Below are 23,035 nucleotides of genomic sequence, written 5' to 3' on the forward strand. Positions count from 1 at the left end.
GCCTTAAATCCACTGTCTTTCACACATCTGTTAACTGGCTGCTGTATTTCCTCTCTCATCCCAGGTCTCTCCAGACAGCTATTTTTGCTGTGTTACCTTTTGCTTTTTCATTTTTTACCTCTTGAAGTCTCATTCCACTATTTTTTCTTTTAATATTCACCCCCTACCCCTTCTTTTACTTTGGTATTAGTGTGAGACCACCTTTTGTCAGGTGGCTTCAGACCTCCTCTTTAGGCTGATGTACTGTTGCCAGAACTCTCTTAGATGCTGGCCCTGCCTGCCCGTCAGCTCTGTGTGCTCTGTCCCCAGGCTTGTGGCTAGTGAGTCCTCACCCAGCCCTTTTCTAGCTCCATCTTCCTTTTTCCTCAGGCAGCTCTTGTTTCATAAGCAATTCTCTCTGTGCAGTCAGTGCTTGGCTTCCCACTGAGGACAGCCTTGTGGAAATGCCTCTTTCCCTCATAGCAGGGCATCTTGGGGAGGTAGGGATGCTGCCAGCTTGCTGTTCTTCCTTCACATCCATCATCAGTGGCTGCTGACAACCTCCTCTGCCATGCTTCAACACAGCCCTCTCCGAAGCTGAGCTCTTGCCAGCCCTGCAGTACCAGTTGAGGGGAGGAAAAGTAGCATATTATTCCTCCTCAACACGATGGTCATCTCTGCTCTGAATTCTCTGGTACCTGTGGTGGCCTGTGTTCGTGTGTGAAGCCAATAGATACATATTGCACAGCTCAGTCTTCGGTCTATAGGTTGAGTCTGAAATACTGCCAAATCCTTGTGAGTGTGATTTTTGTTTTCATAAGTCAGCCCAGTTGCAGAGTTAGCTCACTAAAACATGCAGAAGACTAATCTGGCTGTTTTAGCATCGTTCTCTTTGTACATTAAGTACCACACTAAATTAAGAAGAACTGTATCATTAACTGTTTGAATTCCAGGTTGTTTATTGGTACTTTTGGTGTTCATTTCCCCCCTTTTTCTGCAATAACTGTGGTTTTTACTCTTTATTACTTAGGAGACCTGTTTAGTTACAGGTCTAAGAGGGGAAGTTGCTATTAACTGAGCTGCTTTGCTTCACAGTGTAATCCTTTTGTGTTTCATGGTGATGCTCACCTCCCACATGTATTCCTTAACCCCCCCCCAAAATAAGCCAGGTAGGTGAGTAGCGGCTCTCCTCTCATGCAGTTACAGTAGCTGTGCATGATTAATGTAAAATCACATGGTTGATTGATAGTCTGATTTTTGGCTTAAGTTCACAATTTATTCTGCAAAGGAAACCTTGAGACCTATCTCTACACAGCAGATACTTGTCATCTTTGCTGTTTGTGCACTGGGAATTACTGGCTGGGTAATATTTGCAGTCACCCTAATTCCTATAGGAGCCACAGAAATCTGGTATCAGTGTACAGTGCATTTGTCTGGTCACCAAACTGTTGATTAATTTTGTTTATTTCTGGGAATGTTTCATTCTTCAGGATTTATATTAGAAAAATTCCTGCTCCTATGATTCCTCCTCTGCAAAGCCAGAAAGTAGGCATTTTGCATGAGTATAAGCCCCAGCCGTTTTAGCTTGATCACTGCTGTAGTGGCTGGGGCTAGCCCTGGCAGACTACAGAGAGCAGGAGGATGGAGCTAGTGGTTGTGGCCCAGGGAAGCCCTGGGAAAGCCCTATTTAATCAGGGCAGCATGTTTCTGGGAGGCTCTGAGGCCATTTCACTCTAGTGCTTGTTCTCTGTTGTCTTTCTGCCTCTGCTTGCTCAGGCAAGAGCAGGCTGGTTCCGACCCTGGCTGTTGGGAGAGCCTGGTGTGCCAGCTGCCCGCATGAAACAGGTGTCCCTCTCCTTTTGCTGGGCACTCCACCAGTCAGTCCCTGTCCTGAAGCACAGCTGAGCTTGCCTGCTTGTGGTGGATGGGCTCCTGCAGAAATGTTTCAAGTAAATCGTTCTCCCATTTGGAGCCCAGGGAAGTGATGCTGGGAGGTGCTGACCAAAGGTATGGACACAGGGTGGGTGGCATGCAGACCTTGGGGCACCCATTAGACTCCCAAAATACTCTTGTCCATTCCACTGCAGTGGTGGCGAGTGCACTGAATGAAAGGGTCTCTGTTAAGTTGAGCTCTGTAAGAGCTGAATCATCAAGTGGCATAAATCCCTTTTATTCAGTGCAGCTATGCGGTCTGTATGTTACCTTGTTCAGCCACTTTTCTTGGACTGGACAGAGAAGGAAAGTGAAATCAACCTTAATGTTGTGGTGTCTCATTCTATCCACTAATCTTTAACTCTGCTTTTAAACAATTGATCATGATCAAGATGGATGGATGCTTTGAGAAGCACTTGCTCAATTAAATGATCTATTGCTCTGAAATGGGAGAAAAGCCTCTCTCTGTGCTTTAAAGAAGCAAAGAAACTGCTGAAGACAAGAGATTTCAGCCCCTGTGACTACCATGAGGTTAAGCAGTTATAAAGCCCACAGACAATATGTTCTAGTAATGATTCAGGACTATAACCTTAATACTTTTATGTTAGCTGGATAATGTCAGGTTTCCGTGTGTCACAGATCTGTTCCCACAATTACAGTCATTTGAGCTATTTGGAATGCCTTATTTAGCGATGTTTCTGCACAGCTCAGCATCAGGTACAAAAAATGACAGGATAGTTTCTCCCTATTTCATAGAAGTCTGAGTGCTTGCAGTGAGAAGGCATGTGCAAGAACTGCAAGACCCTAGTGGAGGCTGGAGTGTGAGTTGTGCTTTGGCATTTTTACTGCTTAAGAGTAATCTGGAAATGCAACAAGCTCTGTAAATAACATGCGGAGAGAATGCATGGATTTCAGTTTGTTTCTGCACCTCCCTTCAGGAAGCAGGCAGAAGTCCCAATTGGGTGACAGGCTTCAGCGCACTGGACATATCTGTAGAGAGGAGCCTTTTCTGGGAGTAGCTCTAGCACTGCAGCCTGCTGAAAAGGGGAATTGCATCTTTGGTGATGGTGTCCAAAGTGGGTTTTAGAAATTCATCATCTTTACTGACACCATTCTGACTCCATTTGTCTGTTGCATTTTATAAGAAAGGTTTTGGTTTGCTGTATGACAAAAGTTGGGCCGGGTACATGATGTGAAACAGTTTGGGTAAATCTGTTTTTGATGCATCCACCAGAGGAGCGGGTAAGGTCCATTTACTCCTTCAGTCTGCAGGGCTGACAACATGAAATATGGTTACTGTTATTTTACCAAACAGTTTTCTATTCTATTTTCCCTTAGATGCTGTAATTTCAAGCAGTGTGAGTTGGGAGTTGATGGAGGAACACAGTAGACACTCACCTACATATACTGGTTTTGGATTGGTTTGGTTTTATGAGTTTTTTTAACAGATGTTTTGCATTACATTCTGGGAAAAGCTGATTGTGAAATCCTTTCTAGCTACTGCATGTTTAACAGGGTTCCCTTGTGGACAGACTTGTGCAAACACAAGCAGAAATCCCCTTTTGGTGGTGGGGTTTTCCCTTTTCATTCCACTAACTCTATTAGTGTATTTGAAGTAGGCTGCTTTAGCTAAAACATGCCTGTGTGTGTAGGGTGGCAGGGAGTCCTGGCTAAACAGCATGTCACTTCAGACCATGCAAATTCATTTGAGATTGTCTTGTAATATTCTTATTGTTTGAATCTGCTATTGTTTTAATTTTACACCTGTAAAATGAGCCTGTTCTCCTTAGGCACAGTATGAGAAATAAACGCCTATGGAATAGAGACTTAAGAGTCTATATATCATGACAGCTGGGTGTCTTGAATGTGAGTAGTTTTAAGTGGTCCAGTTTAATTAGGACTTACATAACACTTTCTTCCTAGCTGTCCCCATTTTCCCATCAGCCTCTCACCAAAAGTTGGAGCAGCTCTAATGCACTGTTCTTCCAGCTGTTTGCCATAGTTTTCTCTTTGGTTGCAAGTCAAAACAACTCAGGCTGTGGATAGTCCATCACACAGGAATTCAAAGTCACTAGAGATAAAACCAGCCAGCATGTCAAAGGAGAGGCAATCAATGCACAGATGCAAGGCTAGAGCAGGTGGTCCACTGTCTCATTCTGCTGCCACAGCTGTTTATTCCCCCTGCCTTGGAAATGCAAGGTTAACCAGCCGAAGCATGTGTAAGCAATGCGCCTGCTAAAGGAGAACCAGAGAAATACCAATTAGAATCACAGACTAGTCAGGGTTGGAAAGGACCTTAAGAACATCAAGTTCCAACCACCCTGCCATGGGCAGGGACACCTCACGCTAGACCAGGTTGCTCAAGGCTCTGTCCAGCCTGGCCTTGAACACTGCCAGGGGTGGAGCGTTTACCACTGCTCTGGGCAACCCATCCCAGTGCCTCACCACCCTCACAGTAAAGAACTTCTTCCTTATATCTAATCTAAACTTCCCCTGTTTAATTTTTAACCCGTTACCCCTTGTCCTATCACTACAGTCCCTAATGAAGAGTTCCCTCCCCAGCATCCCTATAGGCCCCCTTCAGGTACTGGAAGGCTGCTATGAGGTCTCCACGCAGCCTTCTCTTCTCCAGGCTGAATAGCCCCAACTTCCTCAGCCTATCTTCATATGGGAGGTGCTCCAGTCCCCTGATCATCCTCGTGGCCCTCCTCTGGACTTGTTCCAACAGTTCCATGTCCTTTTGATGTTGAGGACACCAGAACTGCACACAATACTCCAGGTGAGGTCTCACGAGAGCAGAGTAGAGGGGCAGGATCACCTCCTTTGATACCACTTTTGATGCAGCCCAGCACACGGTTGGTTTCTGGGCTGCGAGCACACACTGCTGGCACACGGTCAGTTTCTCATCGACCAATTCTGCAGTGGTGGTCAGTGGAGGTATTATTTGCAGCATGGGGGGTACACCATGGGCCACGTCTTTGGGCTGTGTGTCTAGCCTGGAGGCAATGTGGTAGGGAACAGACGTGCTGCCATGCTGTGTTGGCCATTTGAAAAATGCTCAAAGCAAGTTTATTTGGGCAGTATTTTAACTGAGGGAAGGAAAATCAGTTCCTGAGACTAAGGGAGGTGGTGAATGCCCTGCTTCCTGGTGCTTTTTTATTACCAAATCATGAGCTCCTGATAAGAGAAGTTTTTTATTGTGGGAAGTCGTGACACAGCTCGTATCTTTAGAGGTGGGACATGGTGCTGTTAAATTAGCTGACACATTGGACTCAAGCAAAGACCTGTCTGGAAGAGGCTGACAGTGCCCTCTTAGGAAAGTTGTTGCTACTCTTCTAACATGAACAATGAACTCTCACACCACTGTACTTGGCAAAGGCAGATGGTATAAACACGTCACAGCATGGTGCTTCAGCGTTGCCAAACCCTCCTGAACAAGGCACTGGCTAAATGGGGAGGGGTGGGAAGTGGAACTAAGTGTCTGTGGGGCTGGGTGAGCAAAGGTGGGCTGAGAACATCACCTCCTGTCTACCCAGCCTTAGCTTCTGAGTGACCCTGCAGGTACTGGCAGGCGGGGGCAAGGATCACCTTTACATCAAAAAAAGAAAAAATAATGTCTGTTGTCCTCTGGCACATCCTGTGTTTTCTTTTTGTGTCTTTCAGCATACTTCTGTTTCCTGATGACAGCCCTGGGCGTGACAGCTGGTGCGCATCGCCTGTGGAGCCACCGATCCTACAAAGCTAAGTTGCCTTTGCGGATCTTCCTGGCTGCTGCAAACTCCATGGCTTTCCAGGTGGGGTTGTGGTTACCCATGCAGATTCTTGGCCTCCAGGCAACTTTCTCTCCCGTGCAGTAGAGACAGCCATGTATGCATTGGACAGTCCAGGAGCCATAATTACTTAAGGACCAAGTTGAACATATCCACTCAGGGGCTCAGCGCCTCAGCAATCAATCTGTGGCACAGGTCAGGCCCACACATCACAGGTCCACGTGGAAACCTTTATAAGGGCCAACTTCATACAAAAACATGTCTGTGTAATCAAGCCTGTTTGTCCATCCAGACAGTTGATTTTGATGTGCCCAGAAAGGAGAGCAGGCATCCTCCCACGGTCTTAATTATCTCTGTTTTATGCAGTGTTTTTCACCAGTAAAATTCAAATATGTTTGCAAAGAAGTGTGTTACTAGCTCTGGACTTGCTGATAGGCAGTCTTAGACTTCAAAAATGTTTGTGTAACACCCAGCTGGTGGTAGGAGTTAGCCCAGAACCAGGATCTTCTTGGTGTGAATTTAGTTACTCCTTTGGCTGAGATTAGAGATATGAACCTGTACTAACATTAAACTTATCAAGCTTGACTGCTATAGCCCCTTGTGGCACCAAATAGCCCATGTATGTTGTGCCTTGAGTTTCCAGATTTTTTTCCCTTCGTCTGTTTGGTTGACTTGTTCACATACCTTGACAGAAGATTAAAAGAGTCCTTTGATCCACTTCTGTACTGTTCATTTATCATCCCTTTTTTTCTTTTAAGATGGAAAGAATTGATCTAGTTAATCCCTTTAGACATTGCAAAGATCACAGCGCCTTTGCTTAAATATGGGAAAGTGTACATTTTGACAGTACCTTTCTGACCCATATTCTGAGCCATATTTCAGCTGCTTTGTGCTGCTCGGTTCCTTGCACAGCTTTACAAGTCCTTTGCTCAGCATGTCAGACACTTGTTTTGAGAAGCCCCTGGTTCTGTCCTCCTGTTTTACAGCTATCTGATCTTTCATAAGTAATTTAAATGAATGTGTGGAGCAATCAATGATTGCAGTGAGTCTGCACATTGGGATTTCTTTGCGTTCTGCTCCCCTGTTGCTATGGATTTTGCTCTTGGCTGCACTGGCTTCATCACTGCTTTTGGCTGAGGACTTGGTGTGATTCTGAGGCACAGAAGTACTTCGAAGTAGCTTCAAACTACCTTTGTGCCCTTCATAGTGGAGAGAAAATAAAAGGCTAGATTACCCACTCAATGTTTTAAATAGTCTGAAGCCTGCTCCTAATCACCATGACATCCATTGTCTGTTAAAGGCTGTTTTCATCACCATAAGCAGATAGTGAATGAGTCTTCAGGTCCATCCTACTCTGGGAGGAAGAGGCAGCAGTGGAATACTTGTAGCATCCCTGGATGCTGAAAATTAAGGAAATATTCAGACTTCTTGAATTGCAGGTGAAACTCTACTCAGGAGTTTTAACTGGATGCTGCATGGGCTGTGGCATGCTGTGCTTCCTCTGAAATACCTCCAGATGCAGCTATTTTTGTCCTGATTTTTTATGATTGGAGCACACTGAGCTGTGTTACTTCATCTAGTGTAAATCTCTCACAGTTTTGAAAGACTCTGCTTCTTGCTTCAGAGAAGTAATACCTGGCTTATGTCTGCTTGATCTTCTAGTACGTAAGTTTCAGCATCTCATTTGGGGCGTGCTGGTGTCTCCTCTGCTAACTCTGTTGTACTATTGCTCCTGGCCATCTCTGAAACCAGCTGTGTTGTTCAGCTGAGGTTGTGCTGTGAGTGATGCACACAGCATCAGTGGTTGTATGGAAATTTGTGTCAGCACACTAAAGTTGTTCCATAGCCGAGTTTGCTGTTATGTTACAGTCTGCAGGTGTATTAAGGGACCTGCTAATGAAACCTCATGTCTCCATCACTATCAACAGCATGATGCTGTGGTATAAAAGACCAAGTTAATTTCTCAGTGTCATTGCTTTGACCTGGTTATTTGCTGTCCCACAAAGAATTCAAGTGCTCTTGTGGCAAACTGATTGATAGTCTCACTCAAAGAAACCCCCAGAAATTTCTGGCTAATAAGGAGGACCTTTCCTAGGTGTGCCTCTTGCATAACCCAGCTTTCTTTTCAAATTACTTAATCTTGGCATTTTCCAGTCTTCTGGATACTCCCACTGAAGCCACTTGAAGCAGTGCAGAGGCTTTAATTCCCTTTGATATCTCTGCAGGAAAAAAATAAGATGGCAGCAAGGTAAAGATCTCCCCTTGGGGATCTCACTGAGGGGTTTGGTCACTTCCTTTGCTTCACTCAGTTTACTTTGTTTTCTTCTGCAACTGGGCAATTAAGGCACAACATACCAGAGCACTGGTAAGGGGCTGCCTTCCTCTCAATGAGTCAGTGCTGCAGAAATACATTCCTCTCATCCCCAGCCCACTCCCAGCCATGACATGACAACAGTAGAAGGCTGAGCACTACTGAGTGCAATGGGCTTTTGTCCTTTGCTTGTCCTTTGTGGACTTTTGCAGGCAGAGCATCTTTGCAAGGCTGAAATGGGCACAGGCATTTGAGCTGAATTCTTTAGCTGCTCTTTATAGCTGTTCCTGGGGTCCCCTCAGCAGCACAGGTGGCCTCAGTGCTTTCTCTCAGTGTTGGCAGCAATAATTTCTGCGATGCTTTCAGCACAGGGCTTTTGTCCGACAAAATACACACAGTTGTCATTAGCCTGGGCTTACAGTGTCCTGCAGCACCATCGTGGCTGCTGTGCTGCACTTAACTTCACAGGCACCACAAATGGTTTGCTCAGCTCTGCTGGGGTCAAAGCAGTTGGGTGTTGTGGGTGCTACTGCCATTCCTAAAAGTAACCCAAGGCATTCCTTTGGGTATTACTGCTTGGGTAAGTCCATGGCTGTGCCAAGATGGAAATAGCATAGGAAAGCACACTCCACTGAGCATTCTCTGATTAAAGTTCACACTGTTGTGGATCTGGGCATTAACTAACATTTTGCTGTTTTGGTGCGGTATTGGACAATTCAGTTCATAGATGAGAGTGTGACCTGAGTTTTGCAACTGCTGTCCATGCTTACAGTGCCCTGCACTAACAGCTGGGCAGCACTGTAAAACCCACCAGTTCAGTCCAATAGCCAGTGTATCCTGCAGAGCAAACTGGGAAGCTGAAATCCCTTCAGCTGACTAAACTCGAACTCTCACTTCATGGGTCCAAGTGTGAAACTGCAATATACATAATCCCATTTACAGCTATAGGGCATTTCAGTGACCCACGGTTGCTGACAGCTTGAGCAGAGACAGGACTGAATTTGCCTCGTATCTGCTCTGGATCCAATGCTGAGCTGATGTTACGGGTGTGAGACTTTTATTCCACACTGGCTGCAAATGCAGGACTTGATTTCCCATAAATCAAGCATATCTCACTTGGTATCTTAATCGTTGAATGCTTTGGGTTGGAAGGGACCTTAAAGACCATCTGAGTCCAACCAGGTTGCTCCAAGCCCCATCCAACCTGGCCTTGAACACTGCCAGGGATGGGGCAGCTACAGCTTCTCTGGGCAACCTGTGCCAGTGCCTCACCACCCTCACAGGGAAGAATTTCTGCCTAATACCTAATCTAAATCTTCCCTCTCTCAGTTTAAAACCGTTATCCCTCATCTTATCACTACACTCCCTGACAAAGAACTCTCCGCATGGTTCCTATGGGCTCCGTTTTAAGTACTGGAAGGTTGTGCTCTTGCATACGTCCCTGCAGACAGAGCAGTAATTTAAGTGGAGGTGTTGGTTTTGTTGTGGAAGATGAATCCCTCCAAAGGCTGAGCAAGTTCAGCTCCTTCCTCTTCAGGTCAGGAAAGGCACATGTAGCATTCCACAACCTCTGTCCTGCTTTCAGCACTGCTTTTGTGCCTAGAGGGTGTCAGTAGTAACCAGCCACAACCAGCTTAGAAAAAGGATGCCAGAACTGGGTGGCCCTGCACAGTAGTGCCCTGAAAATAAGCATGCAAGCTGCATGTGGCAAGATCTTAAAATAATAATGTAAACATGTATGTACCTGGTCCCTCCAGCCCAGTGCCCATCCTTAGACAATGAACATCCAGGGAGAATGCAGGACCAGAGCAGACTGATGATGGTAACTCCCAAGAGGCCATTGGCTTCCAGTCCTGGGATGTGTCCCATCTGTGTCACCAGTTCCCAGAGCAGGTTCCACTCTGTGTGGGCACTGACAGGAGCAGTGTGATGGGCTGGCTGGCTGCAAAGCTGGGGTCACCTAGGATATCTTTAGTCAGTGACATTTTTAGAGTAGCATCAGACAGGGGCTTGTTGCTGTTACTGTGTGGGGAAGGAGCTGGAGGTGGTGTGCTAGAACAGCACCCAGCCTCTACACTCTCACCCTGCCATGCAGAATGACATCTACGAGTGGAGCCGAGACCACCGTGTGCACCACAAGTACTCGGAGACGGATGCAGACCCGCACAACGCCCGGCGTGGTTTCTTCTTCTCCCACATTGGCTGGCTGTTCGTGCGCAAGCACCGGGATGTCATAGAGAAGGGGAGGAAACTGGATTTCACTGATCTACTGGATGACCCTGTCGTTAGGTTCCAAAGAAAGTAAGTGGGAGTGCTGGGCCCTCAAGTGAGGTTGTCTAGTTGTGGCTCATTCCTTACTTTTATCTTTCCCTGTTCTCCCCCAAGATATCCCTGCCACCTTTATTGCAGGCATTAGGACTTCCGTGCCTTTAGCCGCAGCTATTGACTGCTATGGCTGATGCTTGCTGACTGTCCTTGCAGGCTCCACTGCACAGGCAGTGAGCCCCATCTTTGTCCCTCTGCTTTTCCAGAAAGCCAGGGCTGCTGGTGAAAACAGCCACAGCCGAAGTTGCTGGGATCTTGTCTTTCCCCTTTGATCACTAGAACGAATGCTGTAATCAGTAACTGCCTTAAAGCAGAAGTGCACATTTCAGTCTGCAGACTCATCTTTGGCAGCTGTGGGCCAGTGCACACCAAGCACTTCCTCTCCCAAAACTGTCATTCCACAGGATTAATTATCTGCCTCGAGAATTAGCACAGAGGTGGTTCAATTTGCTGCACACTCTGCAAGAGTAGCGAATTGAAACATGCTTTGTCCTCTGTGTGAGTCCCTGTATTTTAGGCACAAGAAGACTGTCTTGGCCTGCAAGCAAGGTACTTCGGGAAACAACATGAGGTTACTTCTGAGTGTTTTATGGGTGAGGGGAGCAGTTAGTTGAGCTCAGAAATCTGTTTCTTTTTGCATTAGAGAAATCCATGCACAGAATTACCCTACACTGAAAATGCTCCAGGAGTGAGGAAATCACTGCTCTCCACATATTGTTGCTTTTACTAGTTCAGCTTGTTTGCAAAGGCTCCCTTGCAGTTTGCTGCAGCTCCTCTTGGTCGCATTGTTATCTTTACCAAGATAACAGCATCCCACAAGAAGCAGGCTCTACTGCTTTGGTTATGCTGCAGATGCTGTGTAGTGAAGAAGCATGTTTTCTTCAGGGAAGTCATGCCTTAGCAAATGTCTCATCTCTGGATTTGAATTTAGGACTTTGAAGTTTACCTTCTTTTATCTGGGAAGAAAAATTCAGGTTTCTCTTTTCTGTAAGGTTTAAGTGTTGTTTGGTTTTGGTTGTTTGGGTTCTTTTTTATAGCATGGAAAATCTGGCAGGTCAGTAAGAATCATACTAAACCTTTGTCACATTTTGTTTTAAGGATAGATTGTTCATTTCGCTGAATTTAATGATTCTGGTGAACTGTGGATGAGGTACCACCCAGTGAGTTTAAAACCACATCACTTCAGCTCAAATCACAGTACTGCTCCAGGCATGACTGACACCAAAATTTACCCTCTGTGAATAACAGAGCAATAATCCTGCATGTGATGTGAAAGAGAGGCTTACAGGTGAAATGTCTTCATGACAAAGTTTTCACATGGTGAGTGCAGTGTTCCCCAATACACATTCCTCAAGCGTGTATTGAGGCATTGTTTCCCTGGAACCCCAGGTAAAGGAGGTTTCTTATTCCAGGGTGAATATTTCAAAGGGAGACCAAGAAAAGGTTGCTGAGTGCTCATTCCAATGTGAGATTTCACGTCTTCATCAAAGACTTCAGTCTGAGCTTGTTTCATGTCACAGAATGGTTTTAATTGGTGCCTGATAAGCTGTTTTCATATTGTAAATACATTTTCCTGGAATGGGAGAGGCTTTGAAGGAGTTTTCTGGACTGGGAAATACTTTTCTCCTCTAGCTTGACTTAAATCCTGGCCTTGAGTTGATGAGGTTTGCAAACTTTATCCACAGCCTTGGCCAAAAGTCAGTCAGATGAGTGAGAAAATCTGTTGTCTTTGTGGGAGTGAAGAATGGGGAGTGTTTCCTATGGAGAGCTCAGGTAAATGAACATCGAGCTCTGTGAGAGAGCTCAGGAGACGCTGTCTTTTCACCATGGCTGGTGTTGCTGGAGAGCTGCAGATCTCCTTTTGGAGCCCAGCATGTGAGGCACAATCTCCAAACAATAACAAAACAACCAACCAAAAGAATGAAACAAAGAGCTTGCAGGGCAAGAGCTTAATTTACTTCATATAAAAGATGATGAAAACTAGCTGGTGTGTTATAGATGAGAACTGTGCTCATGGAAACTGACTTCCTTCCAGAAATACTGCTAATATTAACATTTTTCCAATCTTCTGTGGGTTTTAATTGAAAACTGTTTCTTTGTTTTTGTCAAACCAAACTGACAGTTCTTCCTATCTGAAAAACTTGCAGCAAATGGAAATTTTTAATAACTATTTAATAAATCCAAATTCTGTTCTTCTTCATCCCTTCCAGAATACTCAACAAAAGCAGGGGTCTATTTTAAACCTGTCATATGGGCACAACTAAGATGGGTCTTGGTGTTTCTTTTCTTTCTGTACCATTCAAAATCTGTCACCTCAGCCTGCTGCTCCAGTTTTATGTGGCAGCTTGCTTTGATGATGATACCCTGGGATCACTGTGGGCTGTAGTAAATCTGGGCTCCAGGGAGGTGGAAGGGCTCAGTGGGAAGACAAGGCCTTATTTCTTCTTGAGCTGGGGCACCCTGTAAGTGGCTCCCAAGCTGTGCTGTCTCACCGCACTCTGCTTCTGAGCAGTGTTAGCCCTTTCTCCATTTAGAGTTATTTATTTCCTATCTTGCTTTTGGCTTTGCCTCCTCACTTTATGCTGAGCTAATACTCCCTTTCTCCACTTGCCTTGAATTTTCCCCCGGCATGATTTTACTTTGTGTCTCCTGCTATGATCTCTAATCTTCACCTCTGTGTTCCCTGCATCCTTTACTCTCTTCCCTGCCTAGCCTAGGCATATGGCTTTAGCTGTACTATAAAGCTTCCCTCTTTGTACTCAGACTGTTCAGCTTCCTCAGTCCCCATTTTGCACTGCACACTGATTGCTTTGTCCAACACATGCAGGAGTGACAGGGCTTGTGCCAGCCATTGGGCCAGGAAAGCAGCAATAACCTGGGCCCAGGCCAAGATGGATCTTTCTCCTCACCTTTGGTGGGGTCCCTGTGGCTGCTTTGGCACCTGCTTTGGATGTACTGCTGCTGTTGGGGCTCACGCAGCAGCAGGGGTATAGAAAGGAGCCGCTGCTGTGCTGTGCTGCAGGTTCCCATATGATCTGAGCACAGACTAAGTCTTTGTGGACTTTTAGCAGTGACTGTGTTTCTGACACAGCTCTGCTGATGCCACTCTAAGCCCTGGGCTTTCCCAGCCGCAGATCTGGACTCCAGGCACAGACTGTGAAGCCAGCTGTGTGCTTCCCCAGGTTTAAAGGTACTCAACGTGGGAGGCTTGCTCTCGGACTGGGTCTCAGCTGTTCAGCTCCAGTATTTTGGGTCGTTTCAGGGGTTTGGGTTGTCTTGGTATTTTGATTTGCTCTTAGAAAAATTATGTCATGACTGTGGATGTCTGAAATGTTCCTTGCTGCCCAAACTATGGGGCCAGTCCAGGTTATGCCAGGGGTTTCAGGCAGAGCCGTATCTCCAGAGATTCAATCCTACTTCACCCCAGCTGTCATTCCCACCACAGTAATGGTGTCCTTTTCCTTCCACACAGGTATTACAAGAGTTCAGTTGTGCTGATGTGTTTTGTGATCCCTACCTTTGTACCATGGTACCTCTGGGGCGAGAGTCTGTGGAATGCCTACTTCCTTGCCTCCATCCTCCGCTACACCATCTCCCTCAACGTCACCTGGCTGGTCAACAGTGCTGCCCACATGTATGGCAACCGCCCTTACGACAAGTACATCAACCCCAGGCAGAACACCTTTGTCACTCTGGGAGCTATTGGTAAGTGCTGCAGCCCTGCATGTGAACTAAGTGACACCCCGTCCTGTTTCACCCTGCCTGGGCCTTTGGCCATCTGCAGCTGAACACCTCTTGGAGCCAGAGCTTGGAGGAGGCTGGAGCTTGCACATCCTAGAGGAAGGTGCCCTTGTTTCTACTGATGATGCCCACATACATTGAAGTAATGTGCCCACATACAAGGAAATCTCTGGGCAAAGATTCACAGTAGCAGTCCTCTCTTCTCAGCAGTCAGCTGGGGACAGCAGAGCAGCAGTGACTCTGCTTCTTACTCAGTTGTGGTTGCCCCTCTTGAAGCACTTACGGCTTTCTTCCTTGAGTGTAAGGGGTGGGACATCCCCCTTCCTTCTGAGGAGGAAAGCCCAAAGCACTGAAATAGTCTGGTGCGGGTCTGCACCAGAGCTCTCCCATAGCCAGAGGTGGAACATAACCTGCAGTGGATTCAGGACTTGGGAAACAGGCATTGGGATGTCCCACTGGGGCATCTTCCTAATCTCATAAATGTCCCAGCGATGTGGTCTTTAAACTCCCTCTCTGTTTTTCAGGTGAGGGTTTCCACAATTACCACCACACCTTCCCATTCGACTACTCAGCCAGTGAGTTGGGCCTGAAGTTCAACCCCACCACCTGGTTTATTGACTTCATGTTTTGGTTGGGGTTGGTCACTGACCGCAAGCAGGCTCCGAAGGAGATGATCCAGGCTCGTAAGGAAAGGACTGGAGATGGCAGTGCTTGAAAAGCAATGCTTCGCTGTGCCAGCACTGTCATACATGTTGGTTGGGGTGTGTGCATCCCTGTGCCTGTGGTGGATTTGTTTTCCTCTGGGTAAAATTAGTTCGTTTCAGTTGGGCTGAATTAATTCCCCAAGGATAGATTCAGCCCCAGCTTTTTTTCCTTATTAACTGTCTTATGTCCAAACTTCAGGCTATTAAGTGTAAAAATGTTATATATTATTTAATATTATAGTTAAACAGGAGAGAGATTTGATTTTAGTCACTGTAGTTCAGGTCTGAAATACCTTGTAATTTGCTTGTTCATGGTAAACATTGGCCTGGTGGAGGAACTAACTTTCCTTTCCAAGTGCACCTAAGGGAGATTTTTGTTTCTACTATTAATCAGATAAGCTTTTGAGATGCATCTCTTGGAGGGAATGGATCAGGGCCCAATGTGCTGTTTCAGCTACAGACTGATGGAAAAGACAGTAACAGCACCAATGAAAAACAGGATGTCCAAGGGGAAAAATCAGCCTAAATTTAGTTAGATGTTAGTTGGAAAACCTGCTTTCTTCTTTCTGTTAGCCCTGTTAGCCAGCCCAGTGCGCTGCTGTCTTTGCTAAATATGAAACCCATTTATTGCTGAGCAGGCTTTTGTGTTGAAGATTAGTCTATACAGGCCAAAATACCGACTGACGCTATGTTGAGATGATTCCTTTGTTGTTGCATATGCATTGTAATTTGTAAAGGTATAGAGCTGAACCATGTCTTAAGCCAAATAAAGCTTCAGTTTCAATGCTGGGAGACCTAAGTTATATTCTAATCGGTCATGGCCATCGATGCATGCATATTTTAGCTCCTTTTGCACAAGAGGCCTCTTCATTTCTTTTTCTGCCTTTGACTAGCGCGTCTTAGAAGACTGACCTTTATCTAAGTCTTCGTCTCTACTAATATTTCAGCTGCATGCAACATCCATTGATTTCTGAGCAAAATATAAAGACAGTTATGTAGCTTCTGGATTTTAACAGTTGCCTTGTTTGACAAACAAAATAAAAAAGGGGAAAAAAAAGGAAAAAATATAGAAAAAAAAAGAAAAAAAAAAAGGCATGTGGAATTAATGGGACTTGTAGCCCTTTGTGTTAGATGTTAGCCAGTGCAGGAGAGAGGCTTTGTACTGTCAGCACTGGACTGCTGGAGCACTTTTGAAGATAGAGGGCATGATTTTCATTTATAAAGAAGGTCACTGCCTTGCCCCCTGGGGAGGGAGTGCCTGTGTCCCAGCTGCACAGCCCCATGCCCTGGGCAAGGCAGGGATGTCGAGATAACTGAGACTCAGGCCTGGATATTTTCAGGAAAGATGTAGAACTGGAGGAAGAAAAAAAACAAACCTAAAATGATTTCTTTTCTGTTCTGTTTCTTGTTTTTTAAATGATGCCATATAATATGGAAGAGTTGTCTTTAGTCTGTATTTCATCCAGCAGGTGTTTTAACAGTGTTACTTTGCCATTAATGATGTGTAAACTCTTGAGTGATTTACAATAAACAGTTATGACTTACCCTGGCCTCTGTGATTTATTTGGAGATGTCTCACAAAGCGAAAGGGCTTTGTGCACCACACGTCAGAATTACAGAATTGTTTCACTTGGCATTTCCAGCTATTCATTTGCTGCAGCCTTTCCCAAACACACACCCCCTTGGCGTTTCTGGTTTCCTCATTAGTGAAAGAGGAGTGTTGTCAAACAGAAGGGCACCAAGACATTTGATTAGTTTGGGCTTAGCAGCCAAGCTGGTAGTGGCGGGGAAAGAAACTTCAAGCTGACATAAGGTTGAAAAGAGACTATGGCAACTTCTTACATATGAAAATCCCACTTCAGTAGCAAAATATCAGCTCAGTGTGGCTGCAGGACGGTGCTTTGGCAATAAAAATGAAGCGTTTTGTTTAGGTTTTTCTGGGCTTTTGTCCCTGTTTCTGCTGAGATGTGCTTGAAAACCTGGGTGTGCCACAAGTGTCTTGTTGTGAATTCATCTGGAGCCAGGGCCATTTGACAGACACACACACAGGCAAGCAGGAGACATTTCCCCACCATCTCCTACAGTGCCTGCAGGAGGGGCTGGACACAGCTCCCAGAGCTGGGACTTTTCTAACCTCCTGGTTACAAAAATAGCACAGTTGCTTCCTTCTTTGCATGGTTGATGGGAAGTTGGAGAGGGAAAAAATCGATTCAGGTGATGGCTTTGGACTTGATGTTTGAATGTAGGATGAAGCTGGGAATATGTAAAAATGCCTGATTTTATTGGTGCTCCCATCATTTCATTTGTGCAGTTTCCTAGCTGAAGAACTGCAGTGAGTGTACTTTAAAGGCACTTAGATACACATCTTCCTGTTGATCTTTATCATACTTTAGATCCTTTATTTTTCTCTTCTTCTTTTATACTGCTATTACTTGAACTTCCTTAAGCCAATTTCTGTCATGTGCATGATGAAAGAAGAATAACTGGCCCTTCAAAGAGGTACATGCTTCTTGTGGTTTAAGCCCAGCCGGTAACTAAGAACCATGCATCCGCTCCCTCATTCCCCCAGCCTTCCTCCCCTCACTCAGTAGGAAGGACTGGGGAGGAGAATCGAAAGAATGTAACTCCCACAGGTTGAGATAAGAACAGTGCAGTAACTAAGGTATAATATAAACCACTGCTGCTACCGCCAATAATAATAATGATAAGGGGAATAACAAGGGAAGAGAATACAACCACACACCACCTGCCGACTGATACCCAGCCTGACCCGAGCAGCGATCTAGCCCTTCTGGGTAACTCCCCCCCAGTTTATAATACTGGGTATGATGTGCTGTGGTATGGAATACCTCTTTGGCTAGTCTGGGTCAGGCATCCTGTCTTTGCTTCCTCCCACCTTCCCCTCCTCCCTGTCAGAGCATGAGACTCACAAAGTCCTTGGTCAGACTAAACATTACTTGGCAACAACTAAAAACATCGGTGTTATCAGTGCTGTTCCCAGGCTGAAAGTCAAAACCACAGCACTGCCCCAGCTACTAAGAAGAAGAAAAATGACTGCTACTGCTGAACCCAGGACAGTATCCACCCCTTATTCCATACCATTCATGTCATGCTCAGATCCCACATTTTTCAATATACCCTCACTCTTGTCTTATATATATGCATATATATATATATATATATATACATATATATATATACATGCATCCACACAGAGAGAGATCATTCCTTAGTGCATGGACCAATCCCTATAACGCTGCTGAGTTCATCTGGTCCATGATGTCGGGCTCCATATCTTGTAACAGTCTTTCAGAGCAGGTGCGAGAGTGTGATACGGTCAATCTGCCAGGCCTCCCCATATTTGTACTTCAGCCATCATCCTCCGTACCAGAGAGGCTTTAACCATTTAGCTTGTTTAATTGCAGCACATGTTTCACACTCATGAATAACCTGGGCAACAGTGTCCATTGTTAAGTCCACCCCTTGATTACAAGCCCATCTGTATGTTGCATCTCTGCCCTGATGGCCTGAAGTGTCATGGGCCCACCGGGCCAAAAATAATTCACCCTTATGTTGCCAATCTGAGCCACTTCAATCTTAGCAGCTTTATTCACTTGTTGGTTGTTCTGATGTTCTTCAGTGGCCCGAGTCTTGGATACATGAGCAGCTACATGGTGTACCTTCACCACCAGGTTCTGCACCCTGGCAGCGGTATCTTTCCACAGTGCAGCAGCCCAGATGGGTTTACCTCTGCGTTGCCAGTTGCTCTGCTTCCATTGCTGCAACCACCCCCACAGGGCATTTGCCACCATCCATGAGTCAGTATAGAGAAAAAGTACTGGCCACTTTTCTCATTCAGCAATGTCCAGGGCCAGCTGGATGGCTTTCACCTCGGCAAACTGACTTGATTCACCCTCTCCGTCAGCAGTTTCTGCAACTTGTCATCGAGGACTCCATACAGCTGCCTTCCATCTCCGATGCTTTCCCACAATACGGCAAGAGCCATCAGTAAACAAGGCATACTGCTTTTCACTTTCTGACAGTTTATTATGTGGTGGGGCCTCTTCAGCACGCATCACCTCCTCCTTTGGTGACATTCCGAAATCTTTGCCCTCTGGCCAGTCCATGATGACTTCCAGAATTCCTGGACGACTGGGATTTCCTATTCAAGCTCACTGTCTAATTAGTGCAGCCCATTTACTCCATGTAGCATCAGTTGCATGATGCGTAGAGGAGACCCTGCCTTTGAACATCCAGCCCAGCACGGGCAACCGGGGTGCCAAGAGGAGCTGTGCTTCAGTGTCAATCACTTCTGAAGCAGCTCGAACCCCTTCATAGGCTGCCAGTATCTCTTTCTCAGTTGGGGTATAGCTGGCCTCAGATCCTTTGTATCCCTGACTCCAAAAGCCGAGGGGTCGACCTCAAGTCTCCCCTGGAGCTTTCTGCCAGAGGCTCCAGGTAGGACCGTTCTCCCTGGTTGTGGTGTAGAGCCCATTTTTTACATCTGGCCCAGTCCGGACTGGTCCAAGGGCTACTGCGTGAACTATCTCACGTTTAATTTGCTCAAAGGCTTGTTGTTGCTCAGGGCCTCATTTAAAAATCATTCTTCTTCCGGGTCACATGATAGAGAGGGCTTACAATCAAACTGTAATTTGGGATGTGCATTCTCCAGAACCCCACTGCACCCAAGAAAGCTTGCGTTTCTTTCTTATTAGTTGGTGGAGACATTGCTGTCATCTTATTGATCACATCTGTGGGGATCTGTCTACGTCCATCTTGCCATTTTATTCCCAAAAATTGAATCTCCTGTGCAGGTCCCTTGACCTTACTCCGTTTTATGGCAAAACCAGCTTTCAGCAGGATCTGGATTATTTTCCTCCCTTTCTCAAAGAATTCTTCCACTGTATCACCCCACATGATAATGTCAGCAATGTATTGCAAGGGTTCTGGAGCTTGCCCCTATTCCAGTGCAGTCTGGATCAGTCCATGGCAGATGGTAGGGCTGTGTTTCCACCCCTGGGGCAGTCAGTTCCAAGTGAACTGGACACCCCTCCAAGTAAAAGCAAACTGTGGCCTGCCTCTGCTGCCAAAGGAAATGAGAAAAATGCATTGGCAATATCAATCATGGCATACCACTTGGCTGCCTTTGACTCTAGTTCATACTGAAGTTCTAGCATGTCCGGTACGGCAGCACTCAATGGTGGTGTGACTTCATTCAGGCCACGATAGTCTACTGTTAGTCTCCACTCTCCATTAGACTTTCACACTGGCCATATGGGGCTATTAAAGGGTGAGCGGGTCCTGCTAATCACTCCCTGACTCTCCAGTCTATGGATCAGCTGATGGATGGGAATCAGGGAGTCTCGGTTGGTGAGATATTGCCGCCGGTGCACTGTTGTGGTGATGATTGGCACTTGTTGTTCTTTGACCTTCAGCAACCCCACAACAGAAGGATCCTTTGAGAGACCAGGCAAGGTGGACAGCTGCTCAATTTCCTCTCTCTCCAAAGCAGCAATACCAAAAGCCCATCGGTACCCTTTTGGGTCTTTGAAGTACCCTCTCCTGAGGTAGTCTATGCCAAGGATGCATGGAGCCTCTGGACCAGTCACAATGGGGTGCTTTTGCCATTTCCTCCCAGTAAGGCTGATTTCAGCCTCCAGCACAGTCAACTCTTGGGATCCTCATGTCACTCCAGAAATATAAATAGGTTCCACCCCTTGACAGCTTGATGGCATCAGGGTACACTGTGCACTGGTATCTACTAGAGCCTTATACTTCTGTGGGACTGATGTGCCAGGCCATCTGATCCACACAGTCCAGTAAATCCAATAGTTCCCTACCTCCACATGCCCTTCTTGGCTGCTTGGACACAAGCTGCTCATGTTCAGCTTTGTCATTCAGCACCCCCAGGTCCTTTTCCCTTGGGCAGCTTTCCAGCCACTCTTTCCCAAGCATGTATCATTGCATGGGGCTGTTGTGGCCCAATTGCAGGACTCAGCCTTTTTCCCTGCTGAACCTCATACCACTGACCACAGCCCATCAATCCAGCCTGTCCAGATTCCTCTGCAGAGCCTCCCTATCCTGCAGCAGTTTTGCTCCGGTGCTGTCACTTACAAACCAACACAAGCAGCCACCTTTCTAAATCCATACCAAATGCCAGAATCGAGCTGTTATACATCATCAGTTTATTGGTATTTTATATACAGTCTTACTAGCAGCCAAGTAACACTCCTTCACCCTGCACCTTTGGCCTTCATGCTCTGAAGAGATTTTATGGCTTTGACCCATGGGGATTACAAACCCCTCAAACCACAGCTTCTCAGAGCAAGTGCAGCACCAGCAGGTCCACTTGAGCCCTTACCGAAGTGGCGCATCTCTGCGGTGGCGGCACTGCCAAGGCAGAGGACAGCCTCTCTCACAGAAAGGTAGCTGCTGTGTATACTTTTCAGTGTTTTAAAGGCTGAGGGAGCTATTTTTAGAGCAGAAATAACATTCTTCCTGCTCTGGTATTTCAAATCTTGTGTTATCCTGAACTAATAAATGGCTCCCTGAATCATTTGCTTTTTGCAACCCCACATAATCTGAAGATCTTGGCCATGTTTTCCCTGTGTATGCACCTGATGCTGCCATACGGCACCACCACACTAAGGTGCTGCAGGCCACGATAAGCAACTGCTGGGCATGGCTTTCCTCAGGCAAAGAGGTGCTATTGCTCCCACACCACTAAGCCAGGCCCCAAAATCAGGTGCCTGGAAAAAAGCATGCCTGCAGTATGCATTAAGCACATCCCTGACTGCAAGGCTTGCTGTGATAGCAAAAGTCAAGCAATCTCACTTTAAAAGTAACAGAGCAGAGGTCTTTGAGATCAGTAATATGTCTTTCAGCAGCCAAGGCTGAAGAAAATCTCCTGTCAAACAGGCAAGTAGTGACAGCCCTCAGCCCCAGCAATTTTGGCCAGAAAGGAAAACCCAGCAGTTAATCAGAAACCGCCTTAGTCACTTCACCTCCGCCGTCAGCCAAAGCTGGAAGGAAAATAATGCAGCATATGGTATTTTAAAGCAATTTCATTTTTTATAAACTCGGAGTGTCTGAGACATTTTGTTCACAGCTCTTTTTTGAGCAGATGGTGTCCCTTCCCGTGCTGGAAAATGCATGATTCTGACAGGCCCATCAAAGACCTCTCACAAATTAAAGAAACCATGGCTTAAAGGAAGGGCACAGCCTGGGGACAGCAAGAAAGAGCTACAGCCCACAGAGTGCAGGACACAACAGAGGTGCAGGGAGGCACCAGCCATCAAGGGGTGGTGTTACATGGGCCCATGGGGATAACTCCTACAATCCCTTCTTCACAGGACACCATGGGAGGAGCAGCCCCCTTCCCATGAGCCCTGTCCTGCAGCATCCCACTGCCAAGGGGTGCAAGGGTTCAAAGGTAGTGAAGCAGGGCATGTGGGCATTCTGCTTTTGAGCTGTGGGAAGTCTTTCCTTTTCCACATCTCCACCGACCCCACCTTGGCAAAGATGAGTAGCCACAAGTACATTCCCCATCTCATTTGGGGTTACACCTGGCTTGCCTTTCTGGAGGCTAACACTGATGTCCCTCCCTGCTCAGCCCATGACACAATTGGAATGATGCTGGTGCACGGACATGGCAACAATTCTGGGACGCTCTGAGCAGTGCATGACTTCTGCCCCAGTCCTCACTGGGTTTTCCTGCTGGGCCACTCAGGCCCACAGGGGATCTGCCTGGCAATTGGACTGGCCCAGAAAGGGGACCTGCTCCAAAGCAAGCAAATGTTCAAAATGATGGCTTTGTTTTCCTGTCTTTAATTAATATTTCCTCCCCCCAGTGCCTTACAGTATGTGCATTTTCTCTATCCAAATTTCACCATATCAGGGCTCTTCACAGGGACTGAACTGTATGCCATCTCTGCAACTGCTTTCTTCTAGCAACAGAGAAGTGGGAAGGCTGAGTCCCCATGTCCTGACAGGAAGTAGCAGGATCAGGCCTTGTAAGTATATAATTTTCCTTGTAGACCTCACTCACAGCTCAGGAAGAAACAAAGCAACCTCATTTTGCTCTAACTGCAGTCCTCTCCAGGATGATGTTACCACTGAAGACTGGCTACAGTTTTACTCGGCTGGGGTTTTTTTGAGGGCAAAAAGCACACAGAGGTGAGAAAAATGGAAAAGGGAAGTGCTTTGAGTTTGCTTTCATTCCTGAGAACTGTAAGTCTTGTGAAAATAGATTTACCAGCTGGTTTTCCTGTTCT

The 23,035-nt window shown here is 46.2% G+C and overlaps 1 protein-coding gene across 1 annotated transcript in view; it reads left to right on the top strand.

The window, feature by feature from the left end:
- Window positions 1–16,306, top strand: part of SCD5 (stearoyl-CoA desaturase 5) — a 33,325-nt gene extending 17,019 nt beyond the window's left edge. The window contains exons 2-5 of the mRNA XM_062633959.1: window positions 5,575–5,705; window positions 10,088–10,293; window positions 13,790–14,022; window positions 14,583–16,306. Of these exons, the coding sequence (XP_062489943.1) occupies window positions 5,575–5,705; window positions 10,088–10,293; window positions 13,790–14,022; window positions 14,583–14,773 (761 nt within the window). The 3' untranslated portion in view covers window positions 14,774–16,306. The remainder of the gene's footprint in view (window positions 1–5,574; window positions 5,706–10,087; window positions 10,294–13,789; window positions 14,023–14,582) is intronic.
- The last annotated feature ends 6,729 nt before the right edge of the window (window positions 16,307–23,035 follow it).

Source organism: Pezoporus occidentalis, unplaced genomic scaffold, assembly GCF_034315485.1.
Source record: "Pezoporus occidentalis ecotype Australia unplaced genomic scaffold, CSIRO_AGI_Poc_V1 ctg409, whole genome shotgun sequence".
In the NCBI taxonomy this organism is placed as follows: Eukaryota; Metazoa; Chordata; class Aves; order Psittaciformes; family Psittacidae; genus Pezoporus; species Pezoporus occidentalis.